This window comes from Melanerpes formicivorus, unplaced genomic scaffold (genome assembly GCF_026170545.1).
Source record: "Melanerpes formicivorus ecotype bairdi unplaced genomic scaffold, bMelFor1.0.p_v2 SCAF_21, whole genome shotgun sequence".
In the NCBI taxonomy this organism is placed as follows: Eukaryota; Metazoa; Chordata; class Aves; order Piciformes; family Picidae; genus Melanerpes; species Melanerpes formicivorus.
Genome location: NW_027142373.1, coordinates 9281615 through 9299682, shown reverse-complemented (window position 1 = coordinate 9299682; position 18068 = coordinate 9281615). Strand labels below are relative to the sequence as shown.

Sequence of the window (18068 nt, the reverse complement as noted above, 5' to 3'; positions counted from 1 at the left end):
AATAGCTCCAGGGATGGGGATGCCACCACTGCTCTAGACAGCCTGATCAAGGGCTTGACAACCCTTTTGAGATAGGATTCTCCCTAATGTCCAACCTAAACATCCCCTAGCAAGACTTGAGACCATTTCGTCTTGCTTTATTGCTTGTCATTTGGGAGATCTACCCCAACATGTCTTCAACCCTCTCTCAGAGAGCTGTAGAGAGCCAGATCCCCTTCAGCCTCTTTTTCTACAAACTAAACAACTCCGGTTCCCTCAGCTACACCTCATGAGGCTTGTTCTCCAGACCCTTCACCAGCTTCTGGACTCTTCAGCACCTCAACACCTTTCTCGAAGTGAGAGACCCAAAGCTGAACCCAGTTATTTGAGGTGCAGCCTGCCCAGCACCCAGTACAGGGGGACAATGCCTTCTCTAGTCCTGCTGGCCACACTATCGCCATACAGACCAGGATGTTGTTGGCTACCAGAGCACATGCCAGCCCACACTCATTCCCCGTGCCCCTGTGCGTAGGCTGCCTCTACCCCCGCGATGCCCCACGGCCCACAGCGCGCATGCTCACTGCCAACCCCAGGCAGCAGGCGGGCGCCATTGCGCGGGCGCGGAGGCAGCGCCCGCGATCCCCCCTCCCGCCTCCCGCTCGCGCATGCGCAGCCCTGGCCGGGGGCCAAGCGCCGCCCGCGCCCTGTCACCAGTAACAACAGGCGGCGGCGGCCGCCCGACGCCCCTCCCCCGCCGGAACCGGCGCGGCGCTGCTCAGCGCCGGCATGAGGCCAGAGAGCGGCCGGCCGGCGGCACGGGAGGCGGTAAGGGTCGGCGCGCGGCTTTTTGCCCCTGTCCTCCCCTGCCTTTCCTTCGTCGTACCCTTCTGCTCGTGTTCCCCGCTTCCCCCCGCCGCCTCTTCTCTTCAGCCTCATTGCCGCCGGTGCTCTCCCCCGCGGCCGGTTTCCCTCTGTCCGACCCCTGCCCGCTCTCCACCGGCTCCTCAGTGTCCGCGGCAGCGGGCTGGGGCTCGGCCGTGAGCCGCGAGGCACTGGCTGCTGGTGAGGGGTGGCGGTGGGGCTGGGGTTTACGGCCGGCGGGCGGGCCGGTCACGGCGGTCCCGGGGCTCCCGTGCTCTCCCCGGTGGGGCGGCCCTGTTGGGAACCCCTCAGGGGCAGCGTGGGGCTCTCCCGGCGCTGGGCAGCCGCCGCCACGCTGTCACAGGTGTCCGCCGGTTCCGGATCCCGTCCGCTCCCGGAGCCTCTCCGCCGTGGCCCGGCGCGGCCCGGGGGGACCCGGCGGGGAGAGGGCAGCAGCACGGTCCCGGAGAGCGGCGATAAGGAGCGCGGAGTTCCTTTGTTGTGTAACTCTTTTTGTCCGAGGATTAGGGAGGCTTCTTTTATTTTTTCCCCTTCTCCTGATTTAGGTGTGTGGTTTTTTGAATTCAGGGTAGTCATGGGTAAATTCCTGGCTGGAGTAGGATGTCGGGTGAACTTTGGTGACTGGAATTTATCGTTGGCTGCTTCTCGTGTCTGAGGAGCTGCCCTATTCCTCAGCTGGAGCCGGTTAACACTTTCCAGCAGCGCCGTAGATAACACGAGAAGGCGTGGAAAAAAAAAACGAACACCAAAAAAAGAGAGAAGAAATGCAGAAGTGAACTCAACTTGCTGCAATAAAACCATTTCTTGCATAAACGAGCCTGGCTAGCAGCCTGCGGGTACATCTGCAAGTGCTGCAGCCAGTGTTTTTCCAATCAGTAGAATTGAATTAAGAAGAGTTTGGGTCAAATACTTTGCTGGGGAAAGCAGACACAAAGCTTCGGGAATAACTCCTGCTTGCTTTGCCAGGGAATTTTCTTTCTTTCTTTCTTTCTTTCTTTTTTTCCCCCTGGCTGTATATTGGAATGTTGGTAGTTTCTCTGAAGTTTTTCTCCCCAGCTCTCTCTTAACTTTCTCTTTCCAAAGTCTTAATCCATTCGCTTCGGAAACGATGAAGGAATGCCTTAGAGCAGCGTGCTGTAGTGAGCTGTTGTTTGCTTTCTGAAAACAAAGATTTTTTTTTAAAATTATTATTATGTTTTTAACACTTGGAATGGTTTTTAACCTCCATTTTTGTTGTTTGGGGCTTTTTTTTTTAAGCCAATCCCAGTTCAGAATGCCCCATAAGCAAGGCCACCCACTTACCGTACTGGGAGCCTGGGTGCTGCTTTCCTTCCTTTACTGCTGTGTGTCAGTGTTTTTTTTTTACTTTCCTCTCAGCAGCAGCACAGGAAGTCTCACCATCCTGAGGAAGAGTCATAGAGGGTGTTGAAGATTGGTTGCTAAAACTGGGCTTGAAAATGTGCTAAATTTGCCTCGCCTTTGGAAGGCATGACAAGTCATTTCTGACAAAAATACGCGTGGCTTTTGCAGGGCCCCGGTGCCTCCCCCAGCCAAAGAAAAAGCCGTCAAGGAATTGTGAAGGATTTCCTGTGGGACTGCTAGCGTGATATCACGCAGAGAGTGCTTGTAAGAGAGGGTTGGAAATGGCTTCCTACATTTGACAGATGCTTTTAAACACTTCTTTTTCAGGTTTGAGTTGACCTCACTAAACTGCAGCCATGGTGCAGAAGTACCAATCCCCTGTGCGGGTGTATAAACACCCTTTTGAGTTAATTATGGCTGTAAGTATGAGTTTTTTTTGCTGCACTTTTCTTTCTTGACAGCTCCTTGGGTTGCTAAGCACTTACTGAGCTCGGTTTGATAGGTACTGTAGAATGTGCAAATCAGAAACTGAGCACAAAAGATGAGATGTGTGTGTTTTGATGGTTTCTTCTCTACCCAGAGTATATTTTACATAATGTGTTCTTTTTTTTCTTTCCTTCCAAAGTTTAGTCATAGTTCATGGATTTGTTTTAAAGTTAGAGCAAAAGTAGGCTCAAAGTGTGCTTGCCACTTGATTACTGGGGACAATCTGTACTAAGATGGGAGAAAGTGTCAAGTACGGTGATTAAAAGATTGCTGTGGTTGTGTCTTCATCAGTTGACAGGATTAGAGAGGGCAGAGAAAGCCCTGAAAGCAAGGATAAGCCTGAATGGAAGAGAAGAAAGCATTCAGCACTGGTAGTACTTTGAGGGGGAGGAAAAAACATTGGTAGGGTGCACAGTTGCTAATTTGTGTGTCAGTGTAACAAATAATAAGGACAACAACAACAAAAAAAACCCTAATTAAGTTCCCTATTCTTTCTTTCTTCTCCCTCTCCCTCCCTTCTTCCCTTAGAAAACAAAAAGGAAGTAGGTATTTGACATTTTAAAGTGTATTCAGCCAAACCGACAGCTGTGTGGCTGTCATGAGTTACAAAGAAGAGTTGAAGAGAACAGTCAGGTCAGCTTCTACCTGATAAAACCAGTGAAATAATAAACTAAATGAGAATCACTTTATTCCACTTGCTGAAAATATTATGTTTGATGGCTCCAGGGGAGAGTTTTAGTAGTGTTCAGAGTAAATATTTGGATAGATCACATGGTTTGGAGTGCAGAGTTCCTTAGAGAAGTGACTCTTCACAGTCACAGGGTAAAAAAGGCTTAGATCACTCTGCAGGGAATACTTCCATTTCTTTTTATCTTATTCTTACAGCTGCCTCCAGTATATTGCACAGACAGGTCTTGCTCTTGCAAACACTTCAAGGCAGAGAGTAGTTATTTTCATGAGTGGTGAAGAGCCTGACTGTGATATGTTTAAGGTCTTTTAGGACCTCACTATACTTTGACAGGGAGGCTTCAGATGGTTTCTGGTCTAAAATTGATTGTGTTTAACATCAGCCTTCAGTGAAGTATACTGGTTCTTGTTCTTAGTCCACCAAAATGAGCTTCTTGGGCAAAATTCTCTGGCTGGCTGCTGCACTGATAAGTCTTTATCTTGCTGTTGAGCTGAAGGCAAAAATTCTTCAGTTAAGTTCGTTCTTCATGGATATTTTAAGTCAAAATGCTGACCAGGACTTTTAACAATGCTTTATTGGGTGTAATTAGAAACACTTCTGGCTATTAATATAAACCCTGACTTCTCAAGCAGTTCTGTATCTTGGGGATAACATTGGAAGAATAATCTTTCACAAACGTTTCTTTTTCTTGCATGAAAGCTTTTCTCCTTTGGAAAGAAAGACACTTTGCTGCATGCACAACTAAGATAAAACAATAGTTGAAAAATGAAGGCAGTGAACTAAGAGGAGAAGAATGTTTATTAAAAGAAACAGCTGAAGTGGATGCTTTCAGAGCCTGGGAGTTTAGTGACAATACATGTGATTTATTTTGTCAATGTCAGGGCAGAGAGTTATCTCTTGAACTTGTTCAGAATGTCACTGCTGGCTGAACATCCTTCTTCTGCAGGGTTGCTTCTGGGTTGCTACCTTTAAAACTTGTACATTTCCAAGGTGTGATCTATCAAAACTGTTCCTGCGTTCTCTGAAGTGTGCAGAGTGCCTTTATGAGCCAAATTCATAAAGAATCTAAACAGTCTGTGATAGCTTGACAATCTTTATTACTGTTTCCCCTTGGTGAAAGAGGGCTTGCAGAAGTTGAAGTGTTTCTGGAAGGAATGTTTGTGTCAAATGTTGTGCTCACTAAAGGGGAAGGAAGTACTACCTCACATGTTCTGAACGGAGTACAAGTGCTATAATGTTACCCTAACAGGGCTAGCAGCTCTCCTAAAATGAGGAACATATCCTAGTATATATCAAGCTTGAATTTAAAGCACCCCAAAAATGACTTTGTGGCTTTTATTTCCACCCAATGTGTCCTCAACTAGAAGTTTGCTCATGCCAGGGGTGCGTGGCTGTTGGTAAAAAAGCCTCTTGAAGAAACCTTTGGTCAGCACGGCAGCAGTGCTCTTCATGCTGAGCTGTCTAACCAAACTTAGTGTTTCTGGCCTGGGTCTTGTTGCCAGGGATCTCATCTTGGTCTTAAAGTGGTGAATACTTCTGAAGTTTTATTTGAGCCATCATCTTCCCTTCCCTGAGAGTTTCATGGATCCAAAGAGGTAATTAATTCTTTAGAGCAGTAACGAAGATCATCAGTGTCAGCCAAGACCATGTGGATTGTAAAGATTTCCTGGATGCTATGTGTTCCAGTTACAAAGTGGAACTCATTATGGCAAACTCATGTTTAGCTTTCAGACAGAGAAATCAGCATAAAGTCCTTTTCTACAAGCAACCAAGTGAATGCCACTTAAATACAGAATCAGATCATTTACACTACAAACTTCCTATTTGCCCACTTTTCCTTTCCTGAATTTCTAAGAGGTACTTGAGGGAGAATGGAGTACAATCAGCATTCCATTCATGCTGCTCTAGTGTGTTGTGAGAGAACTTTGTTCTCTCAGTGAAGGGTGAGTGCAGCTATGTTAAGACAAAAAACTGGATTTAATTCGCCTTTGATCTAAGCCATGATTGACAAGGCAAGTGTTTTGCAGAAAGCTTATGATATAGAGACTTCTAAAATAGGCACAGTGAAAATTCTGAGTTGAATTCGTTTTTCTCTCTCATGTTCCTCCACTGAAATCCAAAGTTTGTCTGTTGAACCCTCTGTGACAATACACTTCAAGGCACAACCTCTTATCTCTCAGGAGAGAACTGAAGAAGTGCTGCTGTTGGGAGATCATTGCTGCATGCTTCTTGCCTTCCCTTATCATTAAAGGCAAGCTATGTCAAATCTTAATATAAGCTACTTCCCTTGAAGATTTACTGGTGAATTGCATGGTTCCAGATAATATCTAAGTTGCTTTAAGAGCAGTAAGAACTGGATGCAAATCTTCTAATGAAACCATCTCCTCAACTCCAATCACAGGCTAGAAGCGATCACATTTCAGCCCGACACCGCCTAACACCGGCAATATGATTTCACCAAACATTTGCCAGCTCTGATGGGATGACTTTTGCCTGCTCTGTGGCATATCTGTCATAATCAGCTTCTTGAAAAGTATCTGTCTGTATGTATATATTTAAAAAAACAGCCCCAACAACTTGCACAGCTGTTCATCAGGCTGAATAGACTCTCCCCTTGTTTTTCCTCCTGCTAGTGTTGAAGTTTACGTAAGGCTGGAAGCAGCTGAAATGTGGAGAAATGACTGTTTACTCAGCCTCACTTGTCAAGTTACCAAGGTTAAATATATTGGAGAGAAAAAACAACAACCAACAACAACCTGAGAAGCTGCTTTAATAAAACTTTTAAAGATTATAGAGAGGGCTAGAGCACCTCTCCTATGAGGACAGACTGAAAGAGTTGGGGCTGTTCAGTCTGGGGAAGAGAAGGCTCTGAGGTGACCTTATTGTGGCCTTCCAGTATCTGAAGGGGGCCTACAAGAAGGCTGGGGAGGGACTTAGGATATCAGGTAGTGATAGGACAAGGGGGAATGGAATGAAGCTGGAGGTGGGGAGATTCAGGCTGGATGTGAGGAGGAAGTTCTTCCCCATGAGAGTGGTGAAGCCCTGGAATGGGTTGTCCAGGGAGGTGGTTGAGGACCCAGCCCTGCCTGATCTAGTGTGGGGTATCCCTGCCCATGGCAGGGGGGCTGGAACTAGATGATCCTTGTGGTCCCTTCCAACCCTGACTGATTCTATGATTCTTTTTTTTTTTTTTTTCCATTGGCTTAAGGAGGTTTACAATGAAAGTAATATAGGGACTTTGCTGACTAAGTAGTTCTTAATATTAAAAGGCAGTTAAGAACTTGAATCTTTCTTAAGGCACATCAGGCTAAAATTAACTTTGAAGATTTACAGCTCATTTTCAATCTGACATGCATTAGATAATTCCCCTTGAGTTTAATATCCAAAGTAAATTCCAATAATGAATAATCAGCTGCTTTGGCATTCCAAGGGTGGAAATGGAAAATAAGGGAGAATATAACCCCCCCCCCAACCCCATATTGAATTGAACCATCGACCACAGGTGGGGTTTTTTATGTTCTGGAAGCCCTGGAAATACATTTCTCTTCAGGCCATTTAGAAAATGTCCTATTTACACAGCCACAAATTACTTGGTTTCAGAAATAAGTGTGAACAGTAATGTGTCTGAACACAGCGTGTGTGCTCTAAACCTCTCCTGTTACACTTGTTTCATGTAGCTATGAAGAAAACTTGTGGTTCTGTGAAAAGTTAAGACTTTATTTCAAAGCTGCTTGTGACAGGAGACAGACTTTCAAAGGTAGTTTGCAGTCTTTGCAATACCCAAAATAATGTTTCCACTTTGTGGCTGTTCCTGGCGTTTGTCAGCTTCCACTGGGGCAGAACAGTGGAAAGAAGTCTGTGAGTCAGGAGAAAAAAAAACAACCTAGTCCTCAATGTCAGGAGCTTGCAGGTGTGGAAATAACACATTTAAGTTTTAGTTGCAAATCAAAATTGCATTTCACCTTGTGCTGCCTTGAGGCTGGAAACTGCTTCCTTCCAAACTACATATTCTCAGGAAAAAAAAACACCAGCCCAGTTGGGTTTGTGTTTTTCCTTTCTTCTGAGAGAATGTCTAAAGCAGGAATGCTGATGTGTGGTGCCCTTTTGATGATGTTGTAGTTTTAATGCTTCATACTTGCTGCTTTGGGATGAGAGGCTGGCTGGCTTGCTTTGATTCCATAAATCTGAAAAGAATAGTGTTTAAGGTAAATCTCCCTGTATTAAAGTATCCCTAAATTACAGGGAAGTAATAAGGTTGGAGATGGCATAAATACACTTCAGTGACAGACTGGGTTGGAAAAACTTTATCTGGGTGGGTTTTTTTTTTCCCCCAGATTGTCAAATCAAAGTATAATCCCTTGATCTAGATGGTAATGAGTTTTCTGGTCAGGCAGTCCATCATCTTTTCCTTTGAAAGGTTATTACTTTGAAATATCATTTAAAAGAAAATAACTGTCTCAAGTTGTGCCATACCTGCCTATAAATCCCTACAGTTCTCATTCCTTCCTGTCTCATTTTCTTGGGGGGAAAAAAATGCGTTCTGCACCTCATGTGTAGGGGAGCTGAGAATCTGGTGGCAGAAAGGAAGCCATTCTCCAAGAGCTTTTGAAAGGACAAAGTAGGCTTTAGTGTATAGAGAAGTCAGTTATTCCCTTGCTGCAATGCATCTTCCCAAGGATTTGTCTTGGATACTTAGAGCTTGGGGATGGGAGTGTCCCCTCCAGAGCTCCCCACAGCTTTTCCCTTCAGTGTTGTGACTCCCAGACTCTGAACTCCTTTGTTTCCTGTCTTTGTTGAAAATTCAGGCTCGTTTATTGTTGTAGTGCATTGACAAAACTGCAGTGGAACAGTGCCTTGTATGGATTTTCTTATTAGTTATTAAGTGTCTGCAGTTCAGCTGGTGTTGTGTGTCACTCTTGATAGTCTCTTGTGCTAGCACACCTTGTAAGAACAAGCCGATTTGTGGCTGTTTGAGATGAGCCGTGCCTGGTTAACCAATGTAAGAGTTAAGTGTTGAGGACTAGGGAGGAACACTGACTTAGCAGCCTGTTTATTGTGCAGTTTGTGTTGTTTTGTGGCCTGCTTAGCTATTTCCATGGCTAGTTGTTTCCTGCTTTTTGTGGGCAAATGCATGACCTGACTGTAGCTGACAGCTGCAGTTCTCTTCCTCACCAAATGCTTTTAGTCAGGGTTGTTTTTTTTAACAGGTCTTTTACACTCTAAGAGCTAAAACATCACTACTGTCAAGCACTGCAAGGTGTCAAAAGAAGGAAAATGTATCAAAACACTTCTTGTTGCTTTGCTCTGAAAGCATTTCCAAGTCTTTTAGCCTTTGCAGGTGTTTTAGCCGAGGCTGGTGTGAAGTGCTGCTGCAGGATCTGTTGATCAGCCAAAGGATGTTGCCTTTGAGTCAAAAACCCCCACAGAGTGGTGGGAAGCTGGCAGAAAGGAAGTGGTTAATGCATCCTGCAGAGTCCGGGACACCCATGGTACTACAGTTCTGGTCTGGAAGAGTGCTTGTGATGTGACGTGGTTAGCCATGACGAAGCAGGTGTAAAAAGCCTTCAAAGGTGCGTGGGAAAGAGAGATGGTGTGTTTATTGTTTATTGTTCATTTTGAAAACAGCTCCAATGAGGAGCCAGGGCTTGCTTAGAGATCAGCAACGTCAGCTGCAGCTGCGGAATGAGGTGTTTCCGTGGGGTATGGCCAGTTACGGGCACCTCCAGCTTGAGCCATCCACCCTTCCTCTTCCTGTGGAGCTCTTGCTACTGTTTTAACAGCAGAAAGTTTGAGCTGCTGTGCTTTGAGGAGACAAGCATGCCATGAAAGAGGGAGTAGAAGGAGAGCCTGAGGAGGAGGCAGCCCCCAGGGACTTCCCTTAAGTCAAATTCAGAATCCAGATTTTGAACACAGAATTGGGGGTGTTCACTGTGGTTTTCATAGCCATGGTGATTTCACTTTGCACTTGGTTAGAATCCAGTGTTTCTATGGGGGGTGGGGAGGATGGCAGTGCAATCTTAAACCTGTTGTGTTCTGCATATAGAATGAATCTTCTGAGGATTTGTAAGGAAAGCTGTTAATTAGCTCAAGTTAAAACTAATTACAGGTTAGTCTTAAATGGTCTAGTTCTTTTCTCCCAAATGAATTTGCCTTCCAATTTTTCCTGCAGTTTAAAATGACTGTGTGTATATCCTAAATGAAACACTAGGCTCTTAAGCTGAATTATTAACTCTTTTTTTTTAATCTCATTTTTGTGATTTAGTTAAGACAGGTCAGGTCAGCAGCTCAGGTAAAATGTCAATGAAGGCCTGTTATAGGTAATTTAATAATTTGGCTTTCTCACAGTCCATTCACAGGCAGCCAGTTTCAGCTGTCTGAGGTGAGAGCTGTGCCAAGAAGTGATGGTGTGCTGGAAGGTAATGGTGGCAGCATGGTTGGAAGGACTGGCTGGCATCGTATGGCCTCCACTGCAGCGTGGGGCACCGCTGCCAAAGCAATGAGCCATCTAAATTTGAGATAGGTCTCAAGGTCTTAGCTTTTTTTCTGCATTGCTTTTGCTTGAGTGATGCTGATTTCAGCCCAGTCCACAGAGCTTTTCAGCTTGTGGTTCCTGGGCTCACTCTTCTAAGGGCAGAGGAACATAACCAAAGATGTGGTTTTCTATTACAGCGAGGTTGGGTTACCAGCTTGCTCTTGCAAGGACACATTCATCACCAAGCCAGTCTAGGGAGACAGGCTGGTCAAAAGCTGTCTTGGAGAAAAAGGAGAATGAATACCTCATCATTCAGATTTCCTCTCAGCTTCATGAGGCTGCTGAGCCCCTGTGGGGTAGGTGCTCATCCTGTCCTGCACTGCTAGTGAGCAGATGGCAGCTGGCCACAGAAAGAGCCAGCAACTCAGCAGGGCCTTTGTCAGCACATGTTGCACTGCAGGAGCCCTCCATTCCATGGGGAAATCAGGCATCTGCAGTCTGAAAAATGCTGAAACCCACTGCTGGAACAGTTAAATGAAGGTGCCATTAGAAACTTGATTCAGCAGTCTGCAGGCATGGTGGTATTGAGCAGAGCAAAGTATTTGCCAATTGTGCTTAATGGCATGGATCCTGGCTTTGTGAGATGCTCTGGCCTAAAGGGGAACCTGCCCTTACCTTACAAAAAAATTAAAATGAAAATAAAATGTGATTTTGTGTGATCTCATGAGGTGGCATGAGAGCTGACTGGTTGGGTTGCTTCCTTTTTATTCCTGTGTGAAACTGCACATTTGAACATTTTCCTGTCTTGGCTTCCTCTTTTAGGTTTTACTTTAGAATAATTAGGTTTGGGGACTATACATCAGTAAACTTGGAAATGAAAATCTCACAGGGCTGTTGGGAAGCTGACAGCTTTAAGGCTGGTGACAGCAGAGGGATCGTGGGAGGGAGCAGAGAGAAGCTCCCCTTTTGCATTAAAAAAAATCAATCAATTTTTATTTAACACTCTTTTAATTCTTAATTACATACATTTGGGTTCTCTCAGTCTGATGAAGTTAGTAGGTGTCTGAATCCATAGGGTTGTGTCTGTTTTGGATGACTTGCTGGATAATTACAACTCTTCATCCTGGTGTTATTTATATTATTTACAGTGGAGTGGGGATGCTTTTGGAATGCCTGCAGATCAATCTGTGTAACAGCTGAAATCTACATTCCAAACCTCTTAACGTCTCAGCCTTGCTGTGACTGATAGCTTTCTGCCTTGCCTACTGCTGCTGGACCATTATATCATATTGCTTTGGTAATAATAGATCTCATTTTGTGCAAATGAATATTTCTCTGGCTGTGGTCAGGATGGAGCCGTGTCATTTATATTTGTTTGTGCCACAGCAGAAGGGGAGCAGTTAGTTTCCTGATGAGAGCACTTCCTCCCTCTCTTGAGTGCGTTGTGCCTCTTCATTTAGTGTGAAATGTGAATGCCACAGACATTGAGTCCAGTTCAGGAACATCACTCAGCAGAATCCTTTCCAGAGGACATTTTTTTCCTGGCTAATTCGTGCAGTGTGTAAATTATGCTACTTAATTTGCAAAACTCTCTCTTTGCTCTGCAATTCATTGCCCTGTGGATAAATTCTTTATTGCTGAATTCATGGCTCTCTGAAATTACTTCTTTCTCTTGAAATGTTTTCATGGTCTGCATGGTGCAGCCACTGATGTTGTAATGAACAGGATTTAAAGCAATTCCACTTGAACTTGTTTGTTCTGACTGAGTCTTGGGTTTGTCTGCCTTCCTTTGCTGTAAAGGAGAGGAAAGAACAAAGAACTGATTCTCTGTAATCTATTATTTTAATTGCTTTTTAGGAAAGAACCAAAGGAGTCTGGACTGTTTGGTTTGGTTTTTAATTGGCTTATACAATCTTCAAGGCTGGAAAAGACCTTTGAGATAGAGTCCAACCACATTGTACTGGAGAGTAGATTTCAGGGGTGCAGAAGCTGTACCACCTTAACATGCCAGAGGTGCATCTAGCAGTGGTATTACCTGGTTATTGATATCCTAATGATGTGTTTGGATGTGGGGACGAGGATTGTCTTCTGCCTCTCAATGAGAACCACAGTGCTGATCTGCACCATAAGGCTGATCTAGCTAGCATGCTAGGCATTGTCTGTGGCCATGGGCAGTATCTGCCTCTAGGGAAGAGGATAAGAATGGGGTAAACATATGGTAACGCTTTCTTGGATACTCTTTCATCCTACAGTGACATGTCTTGACAGCCCTTCTGCTCCAGAGTGTGCCCGTTGTGTGTGATGGCACCGCATGTGCTTGCTTCCTTGTGCCTGCCCAGCTCCTTTCTGGAGCCCAGTGAACTCTGTCGTGATGCTCTCCAGCAGGAGTATGAGATTCCTGACATGCTCTGTCAAGAGCTGTATCGCTTTATCTAGAGCCTGGCTCCTTCTTGCTCAGCTTCACACCACCTGCTCCTCGTCTTGGAAGGGGCACTAAGACCCTGCTCCCATTCCTTGCTCCCATTCCTTCTGCTGCTTGCCCTGTTAGAGCTGTAAGATAGCTCCCTCGGTTCTTAAATGATTCTTTTTCATGGTGATGAGTCTTAATCTCTTTAATAGATTATGAATCCATCTGAGAAACCACTGTTGTTCTGGACTGTTGATCTTCCACCATCAGTTTCTAACCTCTTTGAGGATCTCCTGATACATCAGACATGTGAAGGGTTTTTTTTTTTTTCAAGTTGCATTTCACTTTCTAACTTAAAAGGTAAATTGTCTGTAGCCTTCAGACCCTATTATGCTGTGTTTTGATGACATTCCTTGGCTTGAGTGAGTGGTCAAGATTTAATTGAGGTGCTTAAAGCACTTAAATTGGTTTGCTTAATAGAATATAGCTGCTTTCTACCTGGCAGCTGATGTTTTGATGGTCCAAAAGCCAGAGACCTTTACAGTTGAGCAATGCTACTTAGCTGGAATGATTCCCTTTTAGCAAAGCTTTCTTTGCTGCACTAATTATACTCTTGGTAGAGTGAAATCACTCTTGCAGTGCTTAGAGGCCAAGTTGCCTCGGGGCCAAATGGAAGCCTGGTGGGTGCAGTCTGTGGCAATGAAGTCAAACCAGTTTCACTGAGCCTTTATGGAGGGAGTTGATCTGGATGGAGATCAGGAGACTTTGTTCTTTGTAGTAGTACAAGTCTCTAGCCTTTCAGACAATGCTTTAATGAGGATTTCTGAGCCTGCACTGTAGCAGTGCTGTAGTCATCTTTTACTCCTCCGCTTATAAATTAGATTTCTTTTTTCCCCTACGCAGTAATAGTTTTGTTTAAAACACCCTAACATATTGCAGATGTTAACCACATTTTAACAGACCTGCTTATTGCAAGTGCATGTGATTCTGACACCAAAAGAGAGTGACAAATACCCATTGTAGGACTCGTGAAAATGAGACTTAAGCAGGGCACAGTAGAGCAGTAAGGGATATTTGGCTGTTCCAAAAATAGGTTCTCGGTGGACACAGCAGGATTGCAGCTGAATTTTAAAGTAAAGCTGACTGCAGAGGAAGCAGACACACTATTTTCTTAACTGGAAACAGGAATGGGGAAGCTGAGTACCAAATTCTGCTTTTCAGTGTGACAGTGCCCTGTGCCTTTGTGAGATGCCTGTTAGCAATGCAGAAGATGCTTGTCGTTGTACAGCTGCTGTAAGACAAGTAATGGTTATTTACAAGCAGTGGTTAGACAAGCTTAATGGTTTACAGTCATTTTGATATGTGTATCTCAAAACTTCAAAGAAAGGTAAGTTGCTGCGTTGTGTAAAGGTTTCTCTCCTGCCATTGTTGCAGAGAAAGAGGAAGTGCTTGAGAACAGCTCACATTCCCCAGTAATCACATGTCAGTCTCCAAGCATTTAAGCTTTCCTTGGCCTGTTGCCAGCCTTTACAGTGGTGCTCTCTGGAGGTCAGCCTCTTCTCCATAGTACTTTAACCTTGAGGCAAAGCAGTCATGTCCGGTGCAATTGGGGTCAGAAGCCAAGTTTTCTATCCTAGAAGCTCCCACAGTTGACTCTCATTGCAGGGCACATTCTGTCCGACCAAGTGTTTGTGCTCGGTGCTACACGGCTTCTGGGCCAGAACTGATTTCCATCTGTCTGCTTGGAGCATGGGCAGACCAAAGGCTTGTTTGCTCTGTAGAGCAGTTCTGCCCATGCATTTACTATGAACAAGTTGAACTGAGATTGCAAGGCAGTCTGCTGCTGCCCTCACTAAGTCAGTCAAGCTCTTTATATAACAAGCAACTTAGTGCAGCAGGGCTGCACAGTTCCTTGATGTTCCATCTTCAGCCCAGACCACAGCAAAGCCAGCTGCTTTTTTTTCTAACCAGCAATTTGATACTGGTTTTTCAGTCACAAGCCAGCCTAACCTGAGTGGTCAGGGCTTCCCAGCTTGCTCTAAAGGAAGGGAAGATTAAGAGAGTGTTATTTACGTTCAGCATGTTTGGGTTTTTTGTCCTTACTATTTTAACTTGAGGAAGGAGTGGTACTTGCCCAACTTCTCTATTCTAGCTTCTCCTTTAAGATTTGTGTGCCACCAATGTGCAGAGACTGCATTTGGAGTTAGTCTTGCTCAGTCTTCAGTAGAGTGGCACTGTGCCTTGGCCTTTTTTGGCTCTCTGGACTACTTGAAGGGAGCAAGAGAATTAATGATCCTCTTGGGAGCATCTGGGAACCCAGTAGGTGTAACTCTCAACTTCTTCCACTGGCTACCCACTTTCTCCTCAAATCCCACCTTCATTCAGTTGTCCTTTGAAGATGGATGCTCGTCCTCCCCTATAAGAATCAAGTATTACCCAGGCCCAGCTGTGCAGATTTATTTAAGCAAACCACAAATGCTTGTATCTGTTTTAAAGAAGCCACTGTTCCAATTAAAGTACCGTTGAGGCATGCCTGTGGTTATTGGAGATCATCTTTTACAGATAAAAGATGGAATGTTAGCCCTTGTCTTCAGGTCAAATTCTTCAGCCCCAAACTGGTTTGTCTGCTGAATTGGTATTCCTTTTACCACCCAAAGTTTGAATAAAGTTGTATTAGATCATTGAAGAGCTTACTTTTAATCTTGGAGAAGATTGAATCTCCGCATGTAGGAAAATGATTAAGTGGTTGAGAGCCCTTTCCAGTGTCATTACACACAGCTGTGTGCAGCCATCTCCCACTCTTAATTTTGCATCTAAAACTTCTCTATGTGACTTCTCTGAAACCAAAATGTCCAGCTGTTGATCAGTATCCATGCAGGAAGGGTACTCTGAGGGGGAGAAGGTAGTGATCTGTACAGAAAGTGTCTATGTGGGTGTGTTGACTGGTCGCTTCCCTCCTGAAAATAGAGGTTTGTGTGTCTGGCCAATTGCACTGCAGGAGAGCAGAGCCCCTCTGCTTGGCCTGGTGAGATGGTTACCACAGTTGTGTAAGTCAGCAGTGAATTACCAGTAAAATTCCACTTCACTGGGAGATTGCTTCATAGCTTGTTCTGAATCTCCTGTTTTATTTATAAGGTCTAAATTATTTTAATGAAATATTAAAATATTAGAGTAACTTTATTCATGCTTGAAGACGCTGGACATGAAGCTGAGATTCACAAGCTCTGTAGTCTACACATTTGTGCTCCAGTACAGAGAATTTAGCCTCAGACCTTCTTTCCCGTTGCCCAGTAACTCCTTGCTTCTCCTTTTTGTTTTTCTTTTTCCCCTACCTTGCTTGTGGGCAAATGCTCTGTTCTTTTTTTGGTATAACTCAGATCTGTCAAGAATGCTTTGTGTGAATATATTATCAAGTCTTTCCTTGGGTAAGCTTAAAGTTTGCCTGATCCTTAGAGGTAGGTGCAGGTGCTATCTAAATGGAGCATCCTTTCAGTAAGCTGTCTGAGAAATCCTTCTGATTCCTGGTTTTCATGCTGGAAGGAAAGGGAGCCTTTCCTTGGTTCACATGCACTGCTCAAAGAATGTAAACTGAAGCTCTGAAATGTGTGAACTACTTAAATTATTACAAGGAAAAGGGATTAATGTTTTTTTATTCCTTCCTGAAATCATTACTGTCTTCTGGAGGCTTGGTTTGATGTCTTCCAGAACTTCTATAGCAGGAGAAGATAATTGGCTCTAACTCCTGTTAATGAAAGTGATATGCATAATCCTATCTAGTCAGTGCTTACTTAGCAGGAATTTTTCCAAACCATTCCCTGCCACAGCTATCCAACAGTGAACTTGTTGCAAACAGTGTCCTGTGATTGACACCTAAGATAATGTCCCAAAGTGCACCTGGTTTGAGGGGGAAATGTTCTGTGCAGGAAGGATGTTTTGATTTCCTCATGCTATGGTGGCCTCAAAGGAAAGAAATTTCAGCATGAGCAAGACGAAAGCTTTAGGAAGTGGTGGAGATGCTGTGATGGGATCTGATGAAGGTGATGCTTGAAGATCTGTCCCGTTTCAGTGGTTGGTTTTACAACCAACTAGGATGACATAATCAACATTAGGCTTGCTAAGTTCTCAGGCAGCACTAGAGCCTATTTGTGAGTGCCTTACACTTCACAGGGACTTGGAGCTGGTTCCCAGCTATTAGGGCTGTTTGAAATGACAAGCTATGCATTTGGGCTATATTTGGAATGTATGTAAAGCCAATAGTGATCAGCACTGTAACCATGGAGATGCTGCCTGCACTGAGGAGATGAACAGAAATGCCAGTGTTTGTGTGTTAGTGCAGTCACTTGAAAGTGCTCTCTAGCAATGTTAACACATGAAAGGTTCTGTTGTCAGCAACCCGGGATGGTGTGTGATGTGTTGTGTAAGCAGCGCTCTAGCTGCAAGCTATTGTGAGTACAGTTTCATTTATCATCCCGTTTCAGGGGTATTCCATTATTTCTGTGATTGGCAGTGTGCATAAACTATTGTTATGCCTGAAATTGAACATGAAGCTGTTTCTTTTACACTGCAGAAGACTTCCAAGAGATTAAAGATGTGTGAAGTAGTCTGGGCTGTGTCTACAGAGCTGAGTGGAGGGAAGCATTGATTCATGTTCAGCGTAACAGAGCTTTATTCCTTGCCAAAAGCCTCAGGGTCTTGAATCCCAAAGGTGCTTTTGCTTCCCCTGTACATCCCATCCATGTTTTGGTTGACTGGTGGCAAATGCTACTAGGAGTAATGGTGATCCAGAAGCAAAAAACCCAAACTTGTCTCTATGTTTTTATGGTCTCAACTAGAGTGACTTGAGCTAAAGGCACAAGCAGAGCTTCTGTGCTGCTTCTTCACTTCAGAGAGCATTTTAATTTATTGAATCGAAGCTTTTCATACAACATTCCCAAGCAGCTATTGAATTTGAGTTTAGTCTGTATGCTGGGCTGCTTTGTAATGGTTGTGGGCACTCTCCTAGCTGCTTTCAGACTCTGTTTCAGGAATTTGCAGAATGGATGCAAAGGTCTGAAGCTTTCTCACTGTTTCCAGGCTTTGAGGAGCGAATCGTTCTCTTTGCTTTGCTTGTGGCAGGCCTGTTAACCTGTTTGGTAGAACAGGCAGGCATTGTTTATTCTGTGGTCACATCCATGAGATGACTTCAACAGGTTTTCATTAGCTCTCTTCATGTCATCTAGGAGTAGAGTGTATTTGAAGTGTGCAAGAAACCTAAATGGATACTTAACTTAAAAGTACCCTGAGCTTCTAAAGCAGCTAAATGTAAAAATGGTCTGAAGAGTCTTGGTCTCTTCTTCAAAGTATTGAAGCCTAAGGCTTTATATAATTAAGCTAAAGGGTAAAATTAAATGTATTTGAATAAATCTGTCTCCTCATCCTCCCCTCCTCTTTGTGTGGAGGTTTGCAAGGTGGAAATGGGTCACTCACAGCAGTGTAGGGTCTGAAATCCTTTTCAGTGACACTTGATTAAATCAAGAGAACCCTTTTAAACAAGTACAGCAGCAAAAAAAGACGAGGAGCAGGGATTATGTTCTTCTCTGCACCTAATAACTTTTGTTCCATACAGAATTCTTGAGTGACAGAGGAGCTGCTAGTGGCAAGAATTTAATGGCTCTGGTGAAATGAATGTTTTTGTGTCTACCTCTTTCACTTTCCTCAACTCCTGGTTTCCTGAAATGTTTCTGAGGAATTTCATTTCCATTCCACAAAGAAACAAGCTGAGAAAATTCAGTGTACTGTCTTGTCTGGCTCTG

The 18068-nt window shown here is 44.1% G+C and overlaps 1 protein-coding gene across 1 annotated transcript in view; it reads left to right on the top strand.

Annotated features, from left to right (window-relative positions):
* The first annotated feature begins 699 nt into the window (after positions 1-699).
* Positions 700-18068, top strand: part of SEC14L1 (SEC14 like lipid binding 1) — a 47212-nt gene continuing 29843 nt past the window's right edge. Inside the window, exons 1-2 of the mRNA XM_068151432.1 lie at positions 700-804; positions 2551-2642. Coding sequence (XP_068007533.1) covers positions 2580-2642 — 63 coding nt within the window. The 5' untranslated portion in view covers positions 700-804; positions 2551-2579. The remainder of the gene's footprint in view (positions 805-2550; positions 2643-18068) is intronic.